General features: G+C 37.5%; 3 protein-coding genes across 5 annotated transcripts in view; all 3 read right to left on the bottom strand.

The window, feature by feature from the left end:
- Window positions 1–23,843, bottom strand: part of LOC135198691 (E3 ubiquitin-protein ligase TRAIP-like) — a gene marked incomplete at its 5' end in the record, with an annotated part of 425,152 nt that overhangs the window by 194,601 nt on the left and 206,708 nt on the right.
- LOC135198843 (uncharacterized) lies at window positions 2,863–8,285 on the bottom strand. The gene is made up of 4 exons (XM_064226813.1): window positions 8,161–8,285; window positions 4,436–4,596; window positions 3,619–4,304; window positions 2,863–3,478 (listed from the first exon to the last, which is right to left on the bottom strand). Exons 2-4 carry the CDS (start codon window positions 4,490–4,492, stop codon window positions 2,863–2,865), a joined length of 1,359 nt encoding a protein of 452 aa, XP_064082883.1. The 5' UTR covers window positions 4,493–4,596; window positions 8,161–8,285.
- Window positions 10,234–18,720, bottom strand: LOC135198686 (DNA polymerase beta-like). Its single transcript, XM_064226508.1, has 7 exons — window positions 18,539–18,720; window positions 13,921–14,120; window positions 13,426–13,586; window positions 13,196–13,318; window positions 12,489–12,651; window positions 11,310–11,499; window positions 10,234–10,470 (listed from the first exon to the last, which is right to left on the bottom strand). The coding sequence occupies exons 1-7, from the start codon at window positions 18,606–18,608 to the stop codon at window positions 10,373–10,375; spliced, it is 1,005 nt and encodes a 334-aa protein (XP_064082578.1). The 5' UTR covers window positions 18,609–18,720; the 3' UTR covers window positions 10,234–10,372.

A 23,843-nucleotide genomic window follows, 5' to 3' on the forward strand; every position in this document is an offset into this window, starting at 1 on the left:
TCCTGCGTCGCCTTCTCAGTAAGAGTGAGCCACGTCCTTCACTAACTTAGAAGGGAACAAATAGTTCGAAAGAGGTGCATATAGTAGAGCTGCCCTCTGCGCATGCGAGACTGCCTTTGTTAAGAAGGCGCCCTACACTGTCCTTTTCTTCAAAAGACCTGCTCCAAATAATGCAGAGACTTCCAAAGATACCATCTTGTACTGCTTGTCGATGCACGACAAAAATGCATAACAGGGCTTCAGGTTCGATTCCCTGCGAATCGTGAGCTTTCTTGGACATCACCCCAAGGGACCAATCCAAGAAGTTGAAGACTTCCAATACATGGAAAAGTCCCTTGAGGAGATGATCTAGTCCGAAATACTCCAAGTAATGCGGGCAGAATTAAGACTAGGACGCCTTGAAGCGTCAACTAACGTCGAAAAGTCTGCCTCTGTAGTAGAAGGGAGAGCGATACCCATATCCTCCCCCGTCTTGTACCATATGCCTCTTTTCCCAGCTAACCTTGCTGGAGGCATGCAAAATACTGTCCTGGTTAAGTCTTTCTTCGACTTCATTCCAGGCGTCTAAGGCGTGTAAAGCCCAGCTTCATCGAGATGGTGGGCTCATCTTCAGAAAAGACGAAGTCTTCTTCACCTTCGCACTCGAAAAGAGCGATGCGCGGGAGAGAAGGAGTAGCAGCCGGAGTCAACTCGTCTCCGTATTCCTCCAGAAGCAGGGTAGTCAACACCTTATAGTTGGACAAGCCCTCTCTTCCAAGATCGTCATCATCCGAGTTTCGTTCGAACTCGTGATAATCCTGAGTTTTCTGTTCTCCTTTCAGAACTTTCCTCTTCTGGGGTCAAAAACAAACTCCTGATCGGAGAGGGGCTAAGGGAATGAAAGTCTTTCCTTTTTTCCCGTTCTGATCGACTTGGAAGGCGTCACAACCTGCGGCTTCTCTCGCGCTTTAGAAGACTTCAGTATGACGCTTCCCGCTCTCCGAGCGTCATGTATGACGTCTCTTGTTGACGTTTAGATGACGCTTCGCGTTTGGAAGACGCTTCGCTTTCTAAGGGCTTCCTACCTCGGCGTCACACTCTTGGACGGAGGCGTCACGTCTAAGCTCCTCTTGATTTGACGCTTCACTTCTACAAGACGACTTCCGAGCAGGTGCGAGAGGACGAGACTTCCTAATCGGAAGCTGTCACGTCCTTCCGACGGGGCGCTAAAACTCCCACAAGAGATGACAGTTGTTCCTGCACCGCCATAATGAATCTTCCTTGACGCTTCTCCTACGTCTAGTGCCTGACGCCTTTCGTCATCACTCGGGGAAGAAGCATGATGGGGTACTTCCTCGTAAGCGTCAGGTGACGTTGACGCCACCTTCGCCTTCTTAATAGCCGACGGGGGCGTCATCCGAGAAGCGCTCCGGGCTAAAATCAATGTCTTGCTTCATATGACGCTTCAGCGGTCTCGATAAGTTTCGACTCCTTCCACCCTCGTTTAGGTGAGGGAGAGGGAGAGGACGAGAAAAACTCGCGAAGGACGCTTTCTATAGCGCCCTTGAGCTGGCTGCCATGAAGCAAAGCTAGCTGAAGGACGTCTGACCGTTGGGGATTCCCTCCGACCTCCTTAAGGCTTTCGACTTTCCTTCTCCTCTGGGCATGTGAGCTTGGAAGAGGTCTAGGCCTGGGAGCGCCGCAGGGACGATCAAACGCCCCTCCACAACACTGATAGGGCTCACTTCACTAAAATTTTCACTAATCACTAGCCTTACCTTTCGATGTCCGCCATCTGGACTTCATGTCCTCGAATCGTCGCTTTCAGATTGGCGATTTCCGATGCCGAATCCGAAAAGACACTCTGAGAATGAGATTTATAGGGAGGAATCTACAGTAGTAGGGTTTAGAATTATTATTGAAAGGCTCAATAGGCCTTGAATTCACACCTTTCAGCCTTCTAACTCTATCCCTCTCTAACTTCTTCAAATAAGAAGTCAAAGTCTTCCATTCTTCTGCATTCAAACTCTCGCATTCCTTACAAGTGTTAATAGCAGAACACTGCACCCCCCTACATTTACGGCATACAGTGTGAGGATCAACCGAAGCTTTTCGGTATCATCACCCTGCAGCTACATTCACACACATTCTCACACTCACATTAGAATCAGACATACTGAGAAAAATCCAAAAGAGTTATTCCAAAACAGTCCACAGTAGCGAATGCCAAAACACGATCCAAATACGTCACCAAAAGTCGAAAAACGCTGATCAAAGTGTTGAAAAATGAATCCAAGTCAGGAGGTAATAACAACAATGTTGATACCACCGGCGACAGAGAAAATATGATAGAAAACGGGGATGGTTCCTAGTCCTGCCACCCAGGGCAGGCCGGTAGATCACCTGACCTACCTGTAGCGAGTGGCGCGAAATTTGAATTTCTGTCGGGGAGACGACGGAGTCTTCAGCTATGTATATATCTGACAGGTAAGTTGATTGTATGAAATTGGGTTTGAACTACAGTATGCCACAAAAATTTGTTCAACAAGTTCACGTGGCATATGAAAGCTAAGCTACATTTAGCCTTAGCTACAACTGTACTTGCATGTACCACATATATGTAGGTAACATCATCTATTGTCATTAAAAGTAATTTCAAAACAGTTCAGGAATGGGCAGTGGGTCCGCCCTCAAGTTCCCAATTAAATACCTTGACTTGAGCTATACAATGTTAAACATCACTGCACAGGCACAAAGATAGTTTTAAGCATATAAATTATACAGCGCAAACTAACAAAGTAACAGCCCTACCTTGACTCTTCATTGTAAGCTTCATATTCACTGGCATCTTTATAATCCTCCATGTTGATGTGAAGCGAAGGTTCAGGGCTTGGTTGGTACTCCTGTATGGATGCCATGACAACTTCTCTCATGGTAAATGAGATCTCTTTTCTTTCGCTTCCAGTTTTCTTCAAGTCTGAAACTCTCCGGTGCCTGCCATTTAAAAAACGTTCCCTTGACAGCTGGTGAATCTTCTTCATTGTTTTCTTTCTGCATAGCAGGCAATCTAATTGCACCAGTAGCTGATGATGGCTGTTCATTTTGCTTAATAGTGGATAACAGATCTGGCCAGGAAATGTCTGTGTTGGTGCCTACAGATTGCAAATTTGCATTATTTGAGGTCACTGTCTGTGTAGACACATGCCTATAACTGCAGTTACATGCTTGATCATTTCTTTTCTGATGAACAGAACCATCTTTCTTGCTATTATTGTCCTTGGCATCATCTGACCCCTTTTTCTTCAAAAAGGTTTCCAGTGTTTCGTAAAGCTTAATAATGTGACGATTTTGATCTTCAATTAACTGGTAAACATTCGAGTCCATTGGTTTAACGTCCTTGCCTACAGATGAGGGCTGGTATGGAGGACGACAATAGGGCTGAGTGTAGGACTGATGACCGTACCCACCTGCTAAAGTATTGGTGGCAAGTTCCTTACCTCTGTAGACATTGTCAAAGTGGTGAATCTTTGAAATGGTGTTTAGGAACTTTGGACAATAGATTTATGAGGTTCCTGTGATACATTTGCAAATCTTATGTTGGGCTGAATATCAACTCTTGTGTTAAGGCACCTACCTCACTGTGAGCCATGAGGAGGACCTACATTATTATAGCTTTCTCTGTGACTTACTGAAGTTAGTTCTGGAATAAATTCTAGTCTGGTAACTGGTTCTGAAGAAGAAGTGACAATGTTACCAAAATGAACCCCTTTCTTTACACCAGATACAGTCTTGTTATATATGGCTTCACCATCTGCTTCAACATGAATATTATTTGAAACTAATGGAGACTTGCAAATATTTTCACTTTTTGCAGCTGGAAGGTTTGTGTACTTCACAAGATTACTTTGAGCCTCTGTAGGGTTTTTTTCCAACATTCTATGAGAGGGACTATAAAGCATGGGATTATATTGCTTCTTAGGTATGGCACTACCCCACATATTATCAGAACTGGTCTGTGACTTTGGAAAATGCTCAGCAATATTACTATTAGATCTGTTTCCACTTGGAAATTTGTCAGTACCTTTGACTAAGTTGGGAGAGTTTTCTTCTCCAGACAAGCCTGAGATGTGGCCAAAAGGTGGAGTTCCTTTAGCAGATGAACTATTCAAATAATGATGAAATGACTTTGCATTCTCTTGCTGAAGATTTGGAGAATTATAACAACCATTTTTGTTTTTCTTCAATCCAGGACGCTGCCAAACAAGGCTGTCATCTGTGTCAAACATCAGAGATACCTCAGGCACTTCTGGTTTATGAAGTTCAACCTGTAAATACAAAAATTCTGCATTTCTAAAAACAATGCAACTATCCCTTCCCTTATCAAAAACCACAGATAATTACAAAACACTTTTGTGAATGAAATCTTAGTGCTTACCAAAACACAGAGTATGCCTACCTGTAACTCAGTTGGTTTGGGAGGAGGGTTCAACCTTGGCTCACACTCACTATCCATGGCTTACTTTATGATGCACTTGCACTCACCAATGTACTATAAAGCACGAGCTGTCAATCAAGCCTAAACTGTGATTCAATTCACTTTTCACTGATCAAGTTCATCTATGGGCAAAAGATAAAAATTAATGTTTATGAAATGCATTACTAAATGTTACAAAAGAATAATAAAGCCGTAAGACTACTCAGTCCATATAACTAGAGATGAAAAATACAGAATACCAAATCTGCAGATTTCAGGTGACAACTGCAGCAATTTTTTGTAGGCAATTTGCATTTTTCTTGGACATGAAATATAAGGCCTAATAGACAAGTATCTTTGGTACCAGCTGAACTGGCATGTAGACGAGTTAGGGGGCTGGGGTTATTACCTGCTTGCAGACACAATTTTTCCTTTGGGTACATTAAACGATATCAGATTAGGCCTAATTATAGGTACTGTGCTAAAAATGCATCTAGCTTTATTCCTAAAAACTGCTTTCTGCTCCTAGGGTAAACGACTGAGCGGCAACATAATGGCCACCAATCCCGGGATGCGACCATCTTCCCGAAAAAGTACTTTTATTTGCTGCCACAAGCATCAGTCAAGAGTTGTGGCCTATCCAGGCAGCCCACCGAGACCTCTACGCTCCTCTCAAAGTAAGAGTTTTCTCCTAAATTAGCATAGCTAATTCAAGCGCTTTTTCGGGAAGTGGCCACATTCTAAGAGAGGTGGCCGCTTTGTCGTCGCTCTGTCATTTACCCTACTGGCCAAGGCTAGTCGCACATAATGATACCCTAGACTTGAGCCTTAATGATACTGTAGACAGTGATCATAAATAGCCTTACAAAAACGAATCCCATTGGCCAAGAACCAACTTCAAAGATAGTTTTTCATCTCACTCAACCTGGCCATTTAGTAGCCTCTGCTACCCTAAGCTAGTATATAAGCCTGGGATAAAAGCAAGTATGGTAGATCTAGGGTACTTATCCGCGGCGGCCTAGACTATGGCAGTTGCGGTTTTTCTATGCAGTTTTACCTACTGAACAAGAATTTTAAGTAATATTTAGCCTATTCAAACGACTGTAATTAAACCCCAAGGGTCAGTACTAAACACGGCGAAATACATTAGACGGCCCAATCTCTAGTGGATGTCGCATCCGCGGTTACGTACCTTGCAGTCCGTGCGGACAGCTTCTGTAGAAATACCGCAAGTACTGCCTTCCTTAAGTGGTTCCTACCTAATTCTAGGTAATAACGCTGCATGGATTGCAAGGAACAGTCCCGCGGATATGACATCCACTAAGGATAGGGCCGTCAAATGTACTTTGCCATGTTTAATACTGGCCCCAGGGGTTAGCTAATTACAGTCGACCCCCCAAAATAATGGTATATTCTTGATAAGCAACCGAAATACTATAGGAAATTGTAATTTCCAAAGAATTATACAACACAGAGTTATTAGGTAGCTAGGAGTATAGATCTAGGCTACCTACCCCTAAAGTTAACGTTACTGAATGTCAATCGTAACACCATAGCCTGGGGTATGCGATGGAATTTTGCTTTCTAAGCAATATACCTATAGCTAAGTAACCATTCGGCACTTGTTTGGCTAAATTTATTTTTAAAAAAACATACCAGGTTAGAGTCCGATAAAATAAAACGTATACCTAGGTAGGTACCTACCTAGGTACAGTGATGCTCAAATCTCATGCGACATGACTCCATAGGATTTCGTTCAAAATTCACTAACTGGCAACCTAGCATGCTCCCTATTTATCTATTATTTCAATGCGGAAACGCAATTATTGCATACAATATGGACATAATATGTTTCATAAGAGTGAAATCTGTCATATATGTCAAAACTGTAAGAAAATGTCACGTGTAGCAAATTCAGAAAAACTCTTTCGAAACATTTCAAAACTTTCGTTCACACATCGCTGAAGCATTTGACCAAAATGAAGTCGTCATCAAGCATCAGTTCAAATGTTAAATAAAAAAAAACGAAAAAAAAAATTTTTTCATAACAGTAATAATGCTTCCAAAGCCAACATGAAATTTGAAATAGTCCTATTTGATTGCTTTTACACCACTCAAACGCTGAAAAAATGTAAATTATGTATATACAAAAGTAGAATGCGCCCACCGATATCAACGTGTGAGGGGAGGCGTGTGACGTATCATTAGTGTCGGTGCAACAACAACCACCCACCGGTGTAACATTAGTAGGTCTACACTGAGTAGCGACAGGTGAAATTATCTTGAAAAACTTACTTTATGTGTTAGAGGAATATTTGGATTTTCATACATAATTAATGTTATTCTTTTAAAGATTTATTTATTATGGCATACAATAGCAAATATTCGTCTATGCAATTATTCTTTTGTCAAAGCCAAGATAATGTTCCTAGGCCTAGGTGTTAGATTTTTTACTTTACAGTTAACAGTCACATCTCTCTATTAACAATTTCTGGCCAGAAAGCAAATGAGGTTAACTACACATTCTTGTTCTTCAAGTTACTTTATGAAAGAATAAATTATACACCAAAGCGAGGAGAAGGACTTTTAAGAAAATAATATTTTAACCAGTTGAAAAAACCAAAGTCCATACGCCTTGATAATGTAATACTTATGATTATTTCGATTAATGGTTATCTTCCATTCCATATAATCAAAATCATCTTTTATCCTCAAAGAACAGGAAATCTATACAAATAAAAACATTAGTAACATTACATCTCATAAGGCTTAGATTATTGCTTTTAGGCCTATAAATCATTTTGCAATACTATAGGCAGCTTAAAACGCAGCTTAAAACTTCAACATTCAAAGAAAACTGGTTGTAATTCATATTCCTATTGTATTCGTCAAAAAACAGATAATCTCTACAAATAAATTCATTAATAACAGATTATATCTAAGAAGGCTTAGATTATTTTTTAGGCCTATAAAACATTTTGCAACATACAGGCAGCTTAAATACAGCCGAAAGCTTCAACATTCAAAGAAAAAAACTTGTTTTTAATTCATAATCCTACGTTGAAAATGTTGTTATGACTTTTTGAGCTTTAATTAAGTCTACTGTCATAATGCCAGCAGAGTAGTTAATGTTGACCAGTCCGAGGAGCATGTAAAGTGTGCTTTCATTGATGAATGAGATGGCACAGCTAACCTTATTACACCGCACTTTGAACTTAGCAGCGTAAAAAAAAGAAAATAGGTAAGTTCAAATCACACAGATTACGAATTATACCAGTACATAAAAGGGATCATATTTATATAACCATAAGGAAAATAGGGCTAGCAGTGAATTCACAAAACTTTTCGACATGTATGACCATTAATAAAACCATAGGAAAATAGGGCTAGCAGTGAATCACAAACTTTCGACAATGTATGACATTAGAAAAAAAAAGTATAACACTACTTGGCAACATCACGTTGAGTCTGAGAATGTGGACGATACAAAAAGAATCATGTTGCATGAGATTTGAGCACCACTGTACTAGGCTATAGGTAGGTAGGTACCTACAATAACGTAACCCAACCTAAGGTCCCGATCGCCTAGGTATGCCAGCACGGGTCTTCGCTACCATAACACCTATTTAATCAGTGCATTTACCTCTGTGAAGGAGAAAGTCATTTGAAAGTGCTTTCACCGGAAGACAGTATCCTGATTCACTTACACACACAAGGAACTCGACTTTGAAGTTTGAACCTTTGAAGGGTTGCGCTAAGTAGTAGTAGTAGTAATAGGCAGGATGTGTCTTTGAAACGGCTCCCTTGCTTGTTTTAGTCCTTTGTGTTTGCTTGAGTACCTTCTCTGTAATACCCAAATTCTTTTAGAAATTGCCCTATTTCCCACTTCCTTCCTCAGCAGATCTTCCAATAACAGTACGTATATTAGCTACCAATTCCTCTTTATTTTCCTGATATGGTTGCTGCACAAAACTATATCTTTCTAATCTCATTGTATGCTAGACAGTAAAGTAAGAACTTTTCTAAACCTTCATTTCTTTTCTCATTGCACAAACGGTAGCTAGCTTATGTTAACAATAGATATGATCAAATTTGAAAGTCAGTTAAACGGCTTTTCTCTCGGTTTTTAGTCCCGCCATGACAGTGGCCTGCCTTTTTAAATATCAGAAATATATTCGAAATACGTGTGGATGAATGTCGATCCTAACCCTTTTTGCTTTTTAATGATTCAATGCAGGATAAATAAGAGTCATAAAGTAAGTCTGTATGATATTAAAATCTTGGTTCCTCATTATTAAATACAATAATCCCTACTCACCTATTGAACTACTTAACAGTTTATAATCATACATACCTTTATCTTGATCTATTTGTTGAGTTCTCTAGTTCCTTTACCTTAATGTTTTAAATATTCACTCCCTCATGTCTTCATTCTTACTCTTACATTTCCATTTTAATTCTAGCATGGGGTAAAATACTGAATGGCGCGACCACCTACCTGAAACTCGTAGAGGTCTCGAAGTGTTGCTTCAACGGACGCTGCTCTTGACTAATGTCTATCCTGGGTTACAGGACGTGTTAAAGTATTTTTTCAGGAAGTTGGTTGCGCTTAGGTAGAAGCTGGCCATTCGTGATTTCATCCTTGTGTGTGGTTTCGGTCTTACAATGCTTCTCAAAAAACGGGCTGCTCCAAAGAAATACAACAAAATAGTGATTTTCACACTCACAATTAACAGCTGAATGGTAGATGTAAATCTAGTACAGGAAACTCCACTTACATGGTTGCTTCATACACCTTGACAGAAGGTAAATCCTGATGTTTGCATATTAAAGACCTTACTTTTGCCTCTTTTAAGTCATCAATCCAGCTCCGCCTGGATCTTTACATACTTCATCTCCCTGACGCTTATGAATTTTCATTTGTTTTCACTGACCATGTTAGATTGTAGTATGTTGTAAATGCACCTTTTTAAAAATTTAATGACTGGATATACTGAAAATTTTGACGACTCCAACAAAATTTCTTTCTGGCAGTGGACAAGAGTTCTTGAAATTTGGATAATAAATTATCTTCAATATGCATTATTTTTTTACCACCCATCATTTTAGATTCTTATGTTACACACATAAGTCAGGCAATTTTAATCATCAACTTTACCTTTTTCTTTCAACTAACTTCAACATCCTCACTTCACTTCCATCAGGATGAGTTGGCTCAACAATACCTCAAGCGTCTTCCCACTCATTTAAAAACATGCAGCTACCTTCCTACTTCATATGTTCCTTGACTTACCTTGTCTCGCATACGTCCATCATCATTCAAATGTGATTTAACTGCTTCTTTACAGTCACTTTCACCTTTCTCTTTACGTAAAAATTGTCCCTTAGTATTATTTTCAGCAGAATTACCCCCAAAACTATCAGCAAATGGGTACTAGGAAGAAAACTTAGACAAAAACTCTGCATCATTACAATCTCTTAGTATACTGTACTGTCAGAAATATAAGCCTTCCAGGGAGACACACCAGAGGAATTTCATAAACAGTTGTTGTTTGCTGCCGATACTTGTTTTGTGGAATAAAATAAATAATCTACAAGGAAAATAAAGCACAAAATAAAAGGAAAAAGTTTTATCTATTAAGCAGTGCTAGTGTTAGCAATCACAGATGAGACCTGTGTGTTATATGTGTATTTCCAATAAATACTTATAATGTCCATTTTCATTTAGGAAAAAATACCAGAATAAATAAAATAAATAATACGATAAGTACTTCAACAAATATTACAATATCCGTCTTATTTAGCAAAAAAAAAATACCAGAAAAATAAATTAACAATACACTAAGTATTCCAGGGTCAATACTTCAATAGCCTTTATAAATATAGCAGTACTAATATAAAAATAAAATCAACATAAACCTAAGTATAATTTCGTTCATGGGGTTCCTTGTAGGTCCAGTTGATGTACTCAAAAACGTCCCTCTCACTTGACACTGGAAGGGCCTCACCAGGAATCCCTGCAAACAAATATCTTTAGAACAAAAACCTATTGAAGTGAAGACAACTCAATCTTACAAATGCTGCATACACTGAGAATCAGTTCCGAGTATGAATGCCATAGAAAGAATAGAATACACAGTAATTCCTTTCTTATTCACTTTTCCTTTACCATCATTTTGTCTTTGCTAGTAATTTCTATTATCACCAACTTCGTATGCTGTACATACTACTCTTATTAAGCTAGTCAGCAGAACTTTTTATGAAAACTAAATTACTAACAATACTACCTTTAACTTTTGCTATGAAGACTGAATTACTGACAATACATATTTTCATTATGAAGACTTAATTACTTATGATATTTTTATTGTAATAGGTAACTTAGTAAAGAAATGTGAGTCATGGGTTATTGTTCTTACTTCTGTAAAAACCATGAAAAAATAGGCCTTGCTAATAATAAAGAATTAATATTCTATCTTAAATTCAAAGGTTACATTTATACATGCTCTTAGTATATCTAAGTCCTAATAGGTCAATACACAATTCTTGTACAAGAATTCATGATATAACTAGTCACAGACACATGCATGCATTCCACAACCAAATTCACAAAATTAAACACTGGAGTTCAATATAATTACTTCATAACTGTCAAAATATTGCATTTTTAGGGTGTTTCAATAAACTGCACTTATCTCAATCAAGCTCCTTTCAAATCTTTGAGGCTAATCTGACGACCCATTGCTGTGTTCCAACCCATTTTATTTATATACAATAAAGAATAGTCTACTACTTGGAAATATTAAATTATAGCTACATGAAGAAAAAATATTCCAGTCATTCTCTCTAGACTTACCTGTGCTTCCCACAGGTCTTATGCAGTACTCATTTAGAGTAAAACCTTCTTCAAGTGCATGTGCCCTCATAGTCTTGTTGAATATATCAGAACCAGTAAAATATAAAATACCACAGTAATACTGATCATGAGGAATGACCCGTATGTCCAGACGTCGAAAAGGAAGGTCTTCCTTCAACTGACACACTCCCTAGAATATAATACACATTGTATTATGTATTTTGTGACTGCAACTACAACACACACAAACTTTCTCTTCAGCCTCCAATTTTGTCCATTCTTATATGCAGTAAAGTAAGAAGAGCAATATAAATGCTCAAGTTTCCAGAATGGCAGACTTACAGACAAAGATATTACAAAATTCCAGAACAGCTTAACTCTTCATCCAAACAGACTTGTATTAGCAGCAAACTCAGTCAACATATCAAATTATAAGCTGACAAGAAATTCCAAAATATGTTCAGGGAACAAATACAGTCAATGCAAAAAAATAAATAAATAAATGCTCAGGTGGGTGACTTGAAATTTCCCTAGTTTTCTATTTGGAAGTGGAACCAAAGTGACCACAAAGACTGGCCAGTCCTTTAAGAACTGAAGGAAGATCAGTGTATTTAGAGTAAGATAATATTCACCCCCATCCATTTGAACATTCAGGATATCTACAATGGATATCTCTGGGATCTCTTCCCAAAATGAAACTCCTAGCCAAATGCAGATGATTATTTGTTAAAAGAGAGGTCCAGTGGGAGGGAGAAAGTTAAAGTTAAAAATGCTGGTCATTTACGTAGGAATAGACCAAACAGAACAGATGAAACATAAATTACAGAAAGTAATTGAGATAAGGGCTGAAGGGATGATTGAAAGAATATAAAGTACCCTCTAAATTATGCCCTGCATAGCAGACAACAGGTTAAAAATATGTAATGGGATGATTAAAAAAAATTCAGCAGGCATACTCTTAACCTCCCTACAAAAGATTTAATACTGTATTACTTGAATCTAAAATCAGATTGGTTTTCAATGCTGATCCCAGTATTGTATGATGCCAGTGCCAAAAATCAGCAAACCTAATAATACTTGGAACTCTAAACTGTATCTTTAATTCATCACATCATTCCATACCATCCACAGAATTAAATTTTGTATCAAATACATAGAATTTTCAGGCAAAACACTCACCATAAATTTGGTCTCTCCCATAGAAAGAGTATCTGTCACAAGCCCTTTCTTCTTCAGTTTGTCAATAACATTAACTAACAATTTGGAATTCTTCCCTGAATCTGACGAATAGGAAGGATGAGTAAGCAGTGCATCCACATCCCCACTACTTTTGGCTCCACGGCTGAAATGACAGTGATATAGTACAGAGGAAGTCTCTTACTGGACTCCAGAAAGAGAAAAAAAAATACTACTGCAAAGCATGTATGACAATTAAAATGTGAATTTCAATCAATACAGTAACCAACTACTATATATAATATGAAATCTACAGTACTCTTATGTAGTGGCCTATGTATAGGTTCCTATTCCCATTAGAATAATTATATATTCTTTTTTTACTAAACAAGGAAATATACAGTAGTCGTGACAAGAGCAAAATTACATTCAATTATTCTGCACTATGTTAACAGACCACATGGTTAAATTCTTAAATGAACAGAGAGAACCCTGAAGGGTTCATTCTTGGGAAAGGGGTCAATCAGCCAAGTTAAGGAGGGAGCAAAGGCAATGAGTGATACAGGAAGTCAGGAAGCAATATAGTTGGGGCTAAAAGGGCACAACAAAGAACATTTTCCACCGCTTCCAGTGTTCTGCAAAAGGTACAGTTTAAATAGCAAACCCTCCTGGGAGACAAAAGATAAATCTGTCGTCATTCTTAACCTTACCGATAACTCCCACAGATGGTAACAATGTAGTCAGAATCGAGGCTAGAAATCTCCTTCACTAAAATTTTCTCAATCTTTTCAATCTCCTCCCTTGGGATTTTCTTTTCAAAGTCTTCAAAATGCCTGAGGAGTGAAAAAAATTTAAAAACAATTATAACAGTACTAGCTAGTATATAAAATGTGTTTATTAATTTCTCATTGAGCTCCAAACAGACATACAGGGAACTTACTTCAGCCCAATTAACTGATGATGGTTAAGTTTATCCTTATTTTCATGAAGGGCTTCTATGGTGGTGATTCCATCTTCTACTAACTCTCGAGCTTTGGCAGGTCCAATACCTGTTACTCGGGTCAGCAGATTTATAGCAACACTAACATCATCTGCACGTATCTGGAAGTAAAAAGAAACTTTAGAGATATGATATACACAATGCTTCTTTCTACATAGCAATGATCAAAACCATGGAGCTTAGGACTCTTAAACCACCACAATGTCTACTGCGTTCAACAACTTAACTACCATGATGACAACCTTCAACAACCTAACTAGCTTGTGTCAAGGTATTATACAAATAAATGTCAGACTTATGTTCTTGTGGGAATGAACATAAATTAACATTTATTTAAGAATATAGCATGCACAATACCATAGTACTATGGGTAATACAACTTTAAATTGTACATGCTATACCACAAAATATAGTATACAGATTACAAACATTTACCTTGTCCAGTTTTTTCAAACTTCCAGTTTTAATGAATTCATCTATCTTATCGCCAATTTTTCCTCCGATTCCTTTCAGCTTTTTTGCTTCACTTCCACTCTCTATTCGCTTGGGATGTTGTGCCAAAACTGCTGCAGCATTTCGATATGCATTGTACTTGTATATGTTACGATTAACATTCCTTTCATAATCTGCAAGCTCTGAAAAATCAATAATCTTCCATCATAACCTTATAGAGTAATGTAACAGGATTAGACAGACAGTTACTTTATCATCTGCAATACAAAAATATTTCAATATGAAGACACTTGATTTGATCTGAATGATACAAAAGGAGACACAAACACTACAAATTTTCATTCTTGTAGTGTATACACTTTTGTCATTAGACTAGGTAACTAATCACAAAGGAAAATGTAGGCTTGTCAATGTCTTTTACTGAGGACAAACCTAAATCAACTCTTGGAATTTCTAGCTAGCTTATACTATAGTATGTGCAGTTATTTGCATAGTTAGTATCCTATTTTATAATAATGTCAAAAATATTTATGAGCAGAGGTCAAAAGGCGCCTAAACTATACCCTAGTGAAATACTGTCCAGTTCGCCTTAATAACTAAAATAAACTAATCGACTACTCCAGTGCAGCATTACACAAATACGGCATCATCAACATTCTAAATCTGGGTAGCTTTATCCATTAGATATGTAGACAGAAAAGGGATGGCTATTAGTCAATACAGTATTCCAGATGTTGCGTTACATTTACCAATGTCAGGGGAGGTGGTAAGGATATATCCTTTTAATTCTAAGGAAGAACTCCACATGTAGATATTGTTCAATAATGAAAATCTTTGACTGGACAATATAGAAAAAGGTGTGTGTGTGATGCAGCACAGGTGAGATAACTTGAAAAACTGACTGAAATGTGAGAAATTTACTGTCTTCATTAATGTTTTTACATAGAAAAGCTCCAGGGGATGCCATGTTTAGTAAATACACAAATACAAGATGGTATATTTCTCTCATTATTTTCATAAATTTTTCAAGTTATCTCACCTGTATACTGAGTCACTGCGTCACGTAGTCTACAGCCTTTCCTATAAGCTATTGTTCAGTCAGAAAACGACATCAATAAAAAATATCTCAATGCAGTTCTCTTCTTCAGAATCACCATGTTTCGCATGGATTCTCATTGTAGGCCAAGACATGATCCTCATACTTTTCTGACCTCTTATCTTGGAGTTTCTTGTAGTTAGGCCTAGGTATGCAGTTTAAACCATTCCATTGCTACAATTCTGGTTACTCCCCCCCTTAAAATTCCTGACTTCCCTTTGGTGTGCTCCATAGCTATTTTACCTACCTACTCATCTATCAGAGACTTTGGCCTAAACCCACTACCCTAGGGCAAGATTAGCACAGAGAATTATCAAATAATTATTGAATCATGGAAAACAATGAAAAAATTACAAATATTAAAACAATTTGTATTTTTCATAGCTAACAAACCCTTAACAATAGGATTATTTCCCCACGCAAGCTGGTAACCGGTCGGTACAATTGGAGATTGAAAAGCAAGGGACTCTGTGACCTCTGGCAACCCTCATCATCCAATGTGTCATGCAGCTGAGAGCTATGCATCTAAGACGTGACTCATCAGTCTTTCATCTGTTCACAGAAGCATAGACTAAAAAAAAAATTGGAGGGAATACAGGGGGAGGGGGAGAGTAAATACACAAACATGTCTTACGGGATACAGACCCATAGGCTAGTATAGAATTTTGGGAAAAGCGTAGGGTAAAAAATCACGGACGACCAACCCTCATCACGCTGGATGGGTCTTATTCACTCAATATTTAATTGGTGAAACAAGAATACAATTACAACTCTAAGCATACCATTCAAAAGATTGAAGTTTCGTCAACATAATGTGATATATGAAAGCCCCATATGAACTAAAATAAGCATGTGACACTCTTCGTAAAATATATTTTCAAGGCAGTTTTGAAATCCAATATGGCGGCTGCCATGTGGATGGAAGGGTCTGTTCACAGACTATCCACCATCTTTCCCAGCCTTCCCAGCACTCATTTGAACAATGTTAGCGTATATATGTAACGTTTATTGATCTTACTCAAGATTGCAGTTGTAATCAGCACAATAAAACATTTTGTTGCCTATATTAGTGAAAGTATGAAACTTGTTATTCCCGGGGTCATGGTTTGAACTGAATTCATTTTTACCTTGTAATCGGTGGTTTTTATCCTTACTGCCATCACAACTGAAACTCCACAGTGCTTATTTGATTGTTATTATACACATTTTGGTCTCAATTCACTCCACATTGCACTTTAAACAAGTTGCTGTTCCTGGTTCCTAAGCGCGCGCGCCACAAACACAGTTACGAAGAGCAGACGACGACACTGCAAAGTTTTATTCCCTAAATTGTTTACTTTACTCATTATTTAGTTCAACTTTACTTTGTTATTTAAAAATGTTAATTTAATTCATGTCTATTAACCCTTTTTTGCAACCAAATGACCCCGAAAAATTACAGATATTTCTAAAGTAGATACAATCCAATGTTTCTAACCTTGTTGTACATCTGGCTGCCAAAAACCATAGAGGAACAGACTACGGATAAGTGGATTATAAAGTTGTTGTTTTTTTCTAGCACTTTTCATTGATTTAAGTCTATATTAGTATTTTGATTTTTTTAATAACTGTATGCCAGAAATAACTGTAACCTTTAATGTTTCCATGCTAAGAATGGCAAAATCATCGTTGCCACATTAGTGGAGCTTCACACATATGCCGATGCATTATTATAAACTGTTTCCATGAATTCTAGTTGTCATAGTAATGCAATAATGATAAAATTGCTTTAATATTTATGTATATATACTTCCAATACATAGCCTAATTTCACCAATTTCCACGTTTTGTGTAAGTCTTATACCCAGTTTGGAGGGTGAAAACATACCAATTGGCAACAGAGAGAGAGAGAGAGAGAGAGAGAGAGAAAGGAAGGCGAAGGAAGGAAGGACAGGGGTGGTAGTGTAGGGGGGAGGGGAGAGGGTAGGTGGAGGAGCTTTTTACACGTGTTTGTATCCATTTCTGGATAATGGAGTTTTTGTCTCTTGGTACAAGGACAAGTGTCACTATTCTTCACGATTAGTGATTCACGATACCCTTATAAATTGCGGCACTGGGTGTAATGCACTATAGCAAAATCTCGTTCTGATAAGAGTGATCGTTACAGAAATATTGCCAAAAAACGTGCTTGCACTGTCTCTGAAACCCATAGTAGGTATGCTGCTTAGTTGTCAATCAAGTTTTTAGTAATAAAGTATTTTTTACAAGCTAGCTATTGTATAAATTTGTATTTTTCTCAATCAAAACATATGTCCCTCAATGCCAACTTCCTCTATTAACGACTTTCTGGTCATTGCAAATTCGGCCCCATAAATTTCTTGTGGTGCGAAAACAGACAGAGGCCCAGGGACCGAAAGCGATTGCGTCACACTACGGCGATAATCCGGCAGTAAACATCTTCATATATCCAAAAAGTAAATAATAAAGATATATGTGCGCATTACGATTATAAAAATTACATGAATAGCTGATAACAATCTGGATGAATAACTGGTAAACTGCTCTACAAGAAAGTTGAGTATAGCAATTATTTACAACAGGTACAAAAGTCAAGATGTCGTGACGTCATAATAAAGGACTTAAAAGAACGTTCTAATTCTGAAAAATAATGATTTAAATTTGAGTCAGAATCGAGTTACTTTTTCAATAACGAATATTTTCATATTAATCATCATAAATTTGTAAAATATTGATGTTTTACTATTTATTTAGAAAATTATCTAAGTGCACGCTTCGTCGTCTTCTTCTACCAAAACAGTTGTTTACTTAAAAACGTCCTGGTAAGGGACCGTGTTCCGATTATTGTGATGAAAGTGCCCCAGCGTCTGTGGGTACAAGTGGTGTGCGGATTTGTCACAGGAAATGGGAAGTTTGTTGACACAAGCGACTCCGTAAACATCGAGATGGCGTCAATCTTCTAAATAATTTAATCGTAAGTAAAAATTTCAAAAGCGTTTTGGTGAGACTTCCACTGCCGTGGACATCCTTTTCACTACCCTCTGTTTAAATCTTAAAATCTGGCCTTAATTTCTAACTTTGGAGAAAATACTTACTTTGAAAGGAGAGTAGAGGTCTTTACCTCCGTTTCACACCAACAACAAGTCGTGACTGATGCCCATCTCCAGTGTCAGGATGCGTTATATGTACTTTTTCGGAGGGTGGCATGCATTGATCGTCGTTGGCTTGCTGCAGGCCATAAGGTGTTTGACTCTAAATCTCGGCTAAGTGGATAGTAGCTAAATCGCTTTTTTTCGCAGATTTATCAAAAAAGAAAACTGAAAGTATGAAAGAAAATTTAAACACACACAAGGCACAAGGGAATAGTAAATTTGGACCCCTAAATTGTAGATACTGTATACCCAATAGGCTATTCATCAATACTGAAAGGGTACCAGGCCTATTCACCACAGGGCCGCCATAGGAGGCTATAAACTAGTTAGTACTACTAAGGCCACGGAATCTTACCGATTAAGAAATCGCAAAAGTCTGCGTTCAAATTTCCATCGCCCGAAGGAGCTTTCCTCTTGCCACTCATTTCAGCCCTTGAGGAGAATTAGGGAGTCTTCGTCAGGTGAATATTATGGGATCTTGACAGCTTACGTTTGTTTACAAACAATGCCTCTTCTTCTTCTTCTTCTCCTTCGTGCCGATCGAAGAATCTAGAAAGTCGTTTATTATTATTAACTTTTAAACATTACCAATAGTTTACATATAAAGTTATATTCAAATGGAAATTTAACAATTTTCCGTGAGATAAAAGATGATTTTAATTGATGAAGCTTCTAGACGAAAGGATCTAGACTTCGAGTTCAATGGTGCAAGACTGCATGTTCTGTCATGTTAATGGTATATTTTATTGTTTCACACCTATAAAAGTAGCCTCAACTCAAAACCACTTTGGTAATATTTATCATTGAAATAAAAAAAAGGCAGTATACCTTTGCTTAAATACTAGAGTGCGGAAATATTTTATTATCATTACTTGGGTTCAAAGTTACGTTAGTGCCTATATTTATTCATTCAAACAAAGTACTACTTAGCTATTTAAATTCAACTATCCTTACTTGTGATTTACGGGTAAACATCTGCCGGGATCTGGAAAAATGTAAATGTAAGTAGGTTAGTCTACATTACACTCTATTGATTGCAACATATTGCATACAAACTTTCCTCTAGATAAATGTTAGCATTTCCAATATTGTGTACTGAAAAAGGGCAAAATTTCACTTGAAAGGGTAATGGTGAGAATCTAATGTTTTTCCATTGTTTCGATACCATTAGGGTCTGGAGAGTCAGGAAATGCCGGGTGACACCTTGTCACCATTGGGGAATTTTTTTAAACGACCGATAATAAAATAATTGGTTTTGACACAATTTTCAGATTGGTTCTAATATCATTTGATTTTTTCTTATGAAATTTGTTTTCCAGATAGCTCATAAACATTCGGAATGTGTTTGATATGCGTTAGAAATTATAATTATGAATTCAGTCATTCATAGCACTACAAATTACAATTTTTCTTTTTCAGATTTTAAGATAAGGTGAAATTTATGAAGACACTTATTTGTAGTATAAGGATTACTGTTAAGAACTTTAGATAAAGGTTGGTTTATCAGGCTTTTATGAATTATCAGCTGTTTGTTCTTTAGTTTAAATATTAGCATTTTGTTAAATATATGGCTGATATAGGCTACATTTGTACACCTTTCTCTTTTATAACTTTAGTATATTAGCTAGTGAATTATCACCGTTCGGTTTTTCATGACCAACAAATTTCAGAAAAAAATACTTTTCCAGGATGAACGATTGTATTTTTAAAGATCATCCCTTTTGTAAAGTCACTTCAACTCATATTAAGGAATATCGACAAATAGAATGAGCAAAGCAAGTAAAAAGAGAGGTGATGAATTATATCACAGATTGGATCCAGATACAACAATGGAATCTCACAAAGACTGTATATCAACTCATACATCTTCTCTGCATATCGCCCGATACTTGAAGAAACATAGAATCAATCACCCATTACCCCAACTTCCATTAAGATAAAAGAAAAGATAAGAATCAAGGCAATTCATACTTAAATAACATTGTAAATTTTGCGGAAATGACTGTCCCATTACACCTGATCCGCGCCATCCTGAAAGGTGTGACAAGGCATCATTATGCCGCACATCAGGCCTTGGTGATACACAGAAATCTTTTAAAGAAGCTACGGTATGTTAAATGTTCGTAAATTGCCTAATGATCAGTGGGGCTCTAAAGCAGAACTATAAAACAGAGAGCTCTTCTTCAGATATGACTGACGTGGATAATACTTGTGCACTATACGTGCTTGCATAACTGAAATGAAAGAAATACTATTCCCGGATATGGAATTCAGTTAATCTTCATCAAGTTTATGTTGCCCATGGTGGAAAGCTCAAGCGTCGTCAGTTTATGAACACCGTTATGAATATTTGAGAAAACGAGTACATAGTGCTGCCTACTTATAGTTACGCTAGTATTATGATTCATAAATTATCTGCAAGTCATCCTATAAAGCTGTCAAGAGATGAAGAGAATGATGATGTTTAAACAGCTGTAAAAACTATTACTTCCACTATTGTAAATGGAAGCTACTTCTGGTGGACGTAGTCAAATCAACATCAAAGCTACTGTTAAAAAACACCACCCCAGTGTTTCAAACATTGTAGCAGCACATGATTTATCTGATTGTGACACCACATCACAATGACCGAATTTGGAGGGCCCATGCTGTCAATGTTTTAAGGCAAGGTTACCAGATTGCTGGGCTTGGACATACTTAAATGCAAACTTATCAGATGCAACTACAATAAGCAACTACATTTATATCACGCTGCTACAGCATAGTGTCAAAAGCCTCTGACACTATGTCTGACATTAGGTACGCGGTATGACAGAAAAAATGTTCTGCCAATACTGTTGTAGGAGCTCCCCAGTTAAAGACACTGCTTCCAACAGCAGCCGGATTTAGATACCATGTTTACCGGTGTCACCTATGACAGGCTCCCCGATGGAGATGTGCTGATGAAGCCAATCCACCCCTTATGAATTTGACCCTAATCATACTTTTCTAGTGGCAGTTACTCACCCAAAGGAGTATCGTGTGCTCCAGAATATTTGATGTAGCTTATTAAATGTTCTTGTGCTATTGAAGGGAATATATGTGGAAGTGCAAATTGCAGTTGCGTGAAGGCATCTGTAGGATGTAGTACATTGTTTTGTCAATGTAAAAGTTCAGTCGAGTGTTTGAAACGATTCGCTAAACTGTTGAAAGATAGAAGTGAAAAAGAAGGAAAATGAAGAAAATGTTATTCTTAGAAACATTTTAAATAGCTAGCAAAATGCTGTAACGATCTATCACAGTTTGTACAGTGTAATAATGATAACTATTTATACATCTTTAATGGATTTTTCACAAGGTTTTTTTTTTTAATATTAGTAATTTTCTTCTCAACTATGGCCATGTATTTTTCCAAATAACAATTAATAAAACTATTTATCTGTTAGAAAGAAAAGAATAATAAAAATGTCACGCGGAAGTATAAACTTGGACAGATTTTTTGTCACGTAAATACTTCAAACTTACTTAGTGCATAGATAATTTTCCCCAAAGGTGGCAGAGTGTCACCCGGCAGTTTTTTCATTGTTATATCCTATAGTATTAGAAAATGCAAAAAAACATTGGATTTTCAACATTACCACTTCATGTGGAATTTTCAGACTATATAGTATACCCTGGCCTTTACACTAGATGGATTGATTTGGTAGCGCCAATGCTTGCTATATGACCCCACAACTGACATTTAATAGCTAAAGTAATTATTTGACCAACTCCTAATGTATGTGATTTCAAAGGATAATGGCATATCCTACAAATCTTACCTCACTTATCCTATACTCGGATTTTTTCCATCTGTCCGCCCGCCTGTGGTGCTTGCGTATGGTAACACTGCGTCCCGGGCTTTAGATAGAGTTAAGGCGGGTTTACACGGCCGAACAGGTCGCCGAGCCCGGTTGTCGAACCTACTTGTAGAATGGCTCGAAGAGCTTTCAGACAGTACATCGAACCTCAGTGTGCCTCGTGCTAAAACAACGTCAACGTCTCTCGACCAGGACGGTTTGATAGCCATTGCTTTAGCAGTGGCACTAAGAAGAAAAAAAAAAGATCAAAGTGGACGAAGGATTGGCTACTAAAAAGAGAGAAATTTCACACACCAACTTGCTTGTTGCTTTAAAATTAGAGCCAGATGACTGGGGCAATTATTTGCGTATGGATGAAGACACGTACATTGATCTAATGAATCGTGTCAGCCCTTTCATTACTTATGAAGATACAACTATGAGGAAGGCCATAACTCCACATGAAAGACTGAGTGTCACTTTACGCTATTTAGCAACAGGAAGGTCACTTAATGATCTAAGATATTCTGCCATCATCAAGCTTTCCATAAAGCTGGATGAGCCCGATATGCATGTATGTAATCAAGTACGACTTCCTTCTCATTGTTGCTTTCATTAATGGCAGCCATTATTCATTTCTTTGATGATGTTTCCTCTAGCAGGTTTGAATAACAACTGAGGTTCGATGCTCGACACCCGTTCACACGTTCACACCGTTCGTCAAACAATGTAGCTCCGCCCACAAAAGTCAAGATGAGCCTGACTTTCATCGAGCCGTTCGACGAGCGCGCTCGACAACCAAATAGCCCGTTTACACGCTCGAACATCAATTCAAACACAGGGTTGTCGAACCAGGTTCGACGAGCTGTTCGCCCGTGTAAACCCCGCTTTACATTCAGCTTACAATCAACAATTATAATACTATCCTATTTCGAATATTAACGGTGTAATTCGCATATAGTAAATAATTAAAACGCTTTTCAGTTGCAAATGTACACCCAGATATCCTTTAATTTACCTAAAACTTACCAATAGCTAACTATCTAAAGCCAGGGACGCAGTGTTACCATACGCAAACACCACAGGCAGGTGGACAGACGAAAAAAAGAAAGAAAAAAAAACAGAGTATAGTCTAAAAGGTAGACTCGGTGGCTGCAGCAGGACATCAAGTTGCCTTGATATTCAACTTTATTAGCGCTAAGATTAGTCAAGGCCGATCGTCAATGGATCGTGATCCCGAATGACGAATTACTATTGCGACCACGGGCCATGGTTTCTAAATAATACTTTGCGTACATGAAAATTGCTTAGGTAGAGGGGGCCGCTTGTCTGATTTCTCCTTGAGAATTTCCAACGAATAAATGACCAAAGGCATTTTATAATACTATATTTATTCACTGTATTTATTTGCATACTAGTACTGTATGGATGATTAGAAAAAAAAAAAGAAGACAGCTTGGACATACTTTTAAAAACTACACGAAATAATGTGTCGAAACCTTTGATTCCTCTTTCTAACTTAACCGCTTCAATTGAATTTATTTCTCCCCTTGATTAATAACGGCATATATTTCCTAATTTTTCTGAGGGTTGCATAACCGAATATCATAAAGAGGATATCGTTAAACAGCAGTAGTAAATAATAACGCAAGAGTAATGAAAAGAAAACATTATATAAGCCAAATGAAAAGGTGTGCAGTTATATAAGATACAATTTTTGACAGTAAAGTAATGAGAATAGAAATAGATATAATTTTGTGCAGCAAACGGTAAATAAAGAGGAATTGGTAGCTAATATACCCTTATTTGTAGTTCTACTGAGGGAGGAAATGGAAGATAGGA

This window comes from Macrobrachium nipponense, chromosome 22 (genome assembly GCF_015104395.2).
Source record: "Macrobrachium nipponense isolate FS-2020 chromosome 22, ASM1510439v2, whole genome shotgun sequence".
NCBI classification, from domain to species: Eukaryota; Metazoa; Arthropoda; class Malacostraca; order Decapoda; family Palaemonidae; genus Macrobrachium; species Macrobrachium nipponense.

Coding starts and splice junctions, on each gene's coding strand:
- LOC135198843 (XM_064226813.1), bottom strand. CDS start 4,492: ATGGATAGTGAGTGTGAGCCAAGGTTGAACCCTCCTCCCAAACCAACT. Junction 4,305..4,435: donor CCAAACCAACTGAGTTACAG/GTAGGCATACTC, acceptor TTGTATTTACAG/GTTGAACTTCATAAACCAGA. Junction 3,479..3,618: donor GGTCCTCCTCATGGCTCACA/GTGAGGTAGGTG, acceptor CAATGTCTACAG/AGGTAAGGAACTTGCCACCA.
- LOC135198686 (XM_064226508.1), bottom strand. CDS start 18,608: ATGAGTGGCAAGAGGAAAGCTCCTTCGGGCGATGGAAATTTGAACGCA. Junction 14,121..18,538: donor CTTTTGCGATTTCTTAATCG/GTAAGATTCCGT, acceptor TTGATTTTTCAG/AGCTTGCAGATTATGAAAGG. Junction 10,471..11,309: donor AAGACCTGTGGGAAGCACAG/GTAAGTCTAGAG, acceptor ATTTGTTTGCAG/GGATTCCTGGTGAGGCCCTT.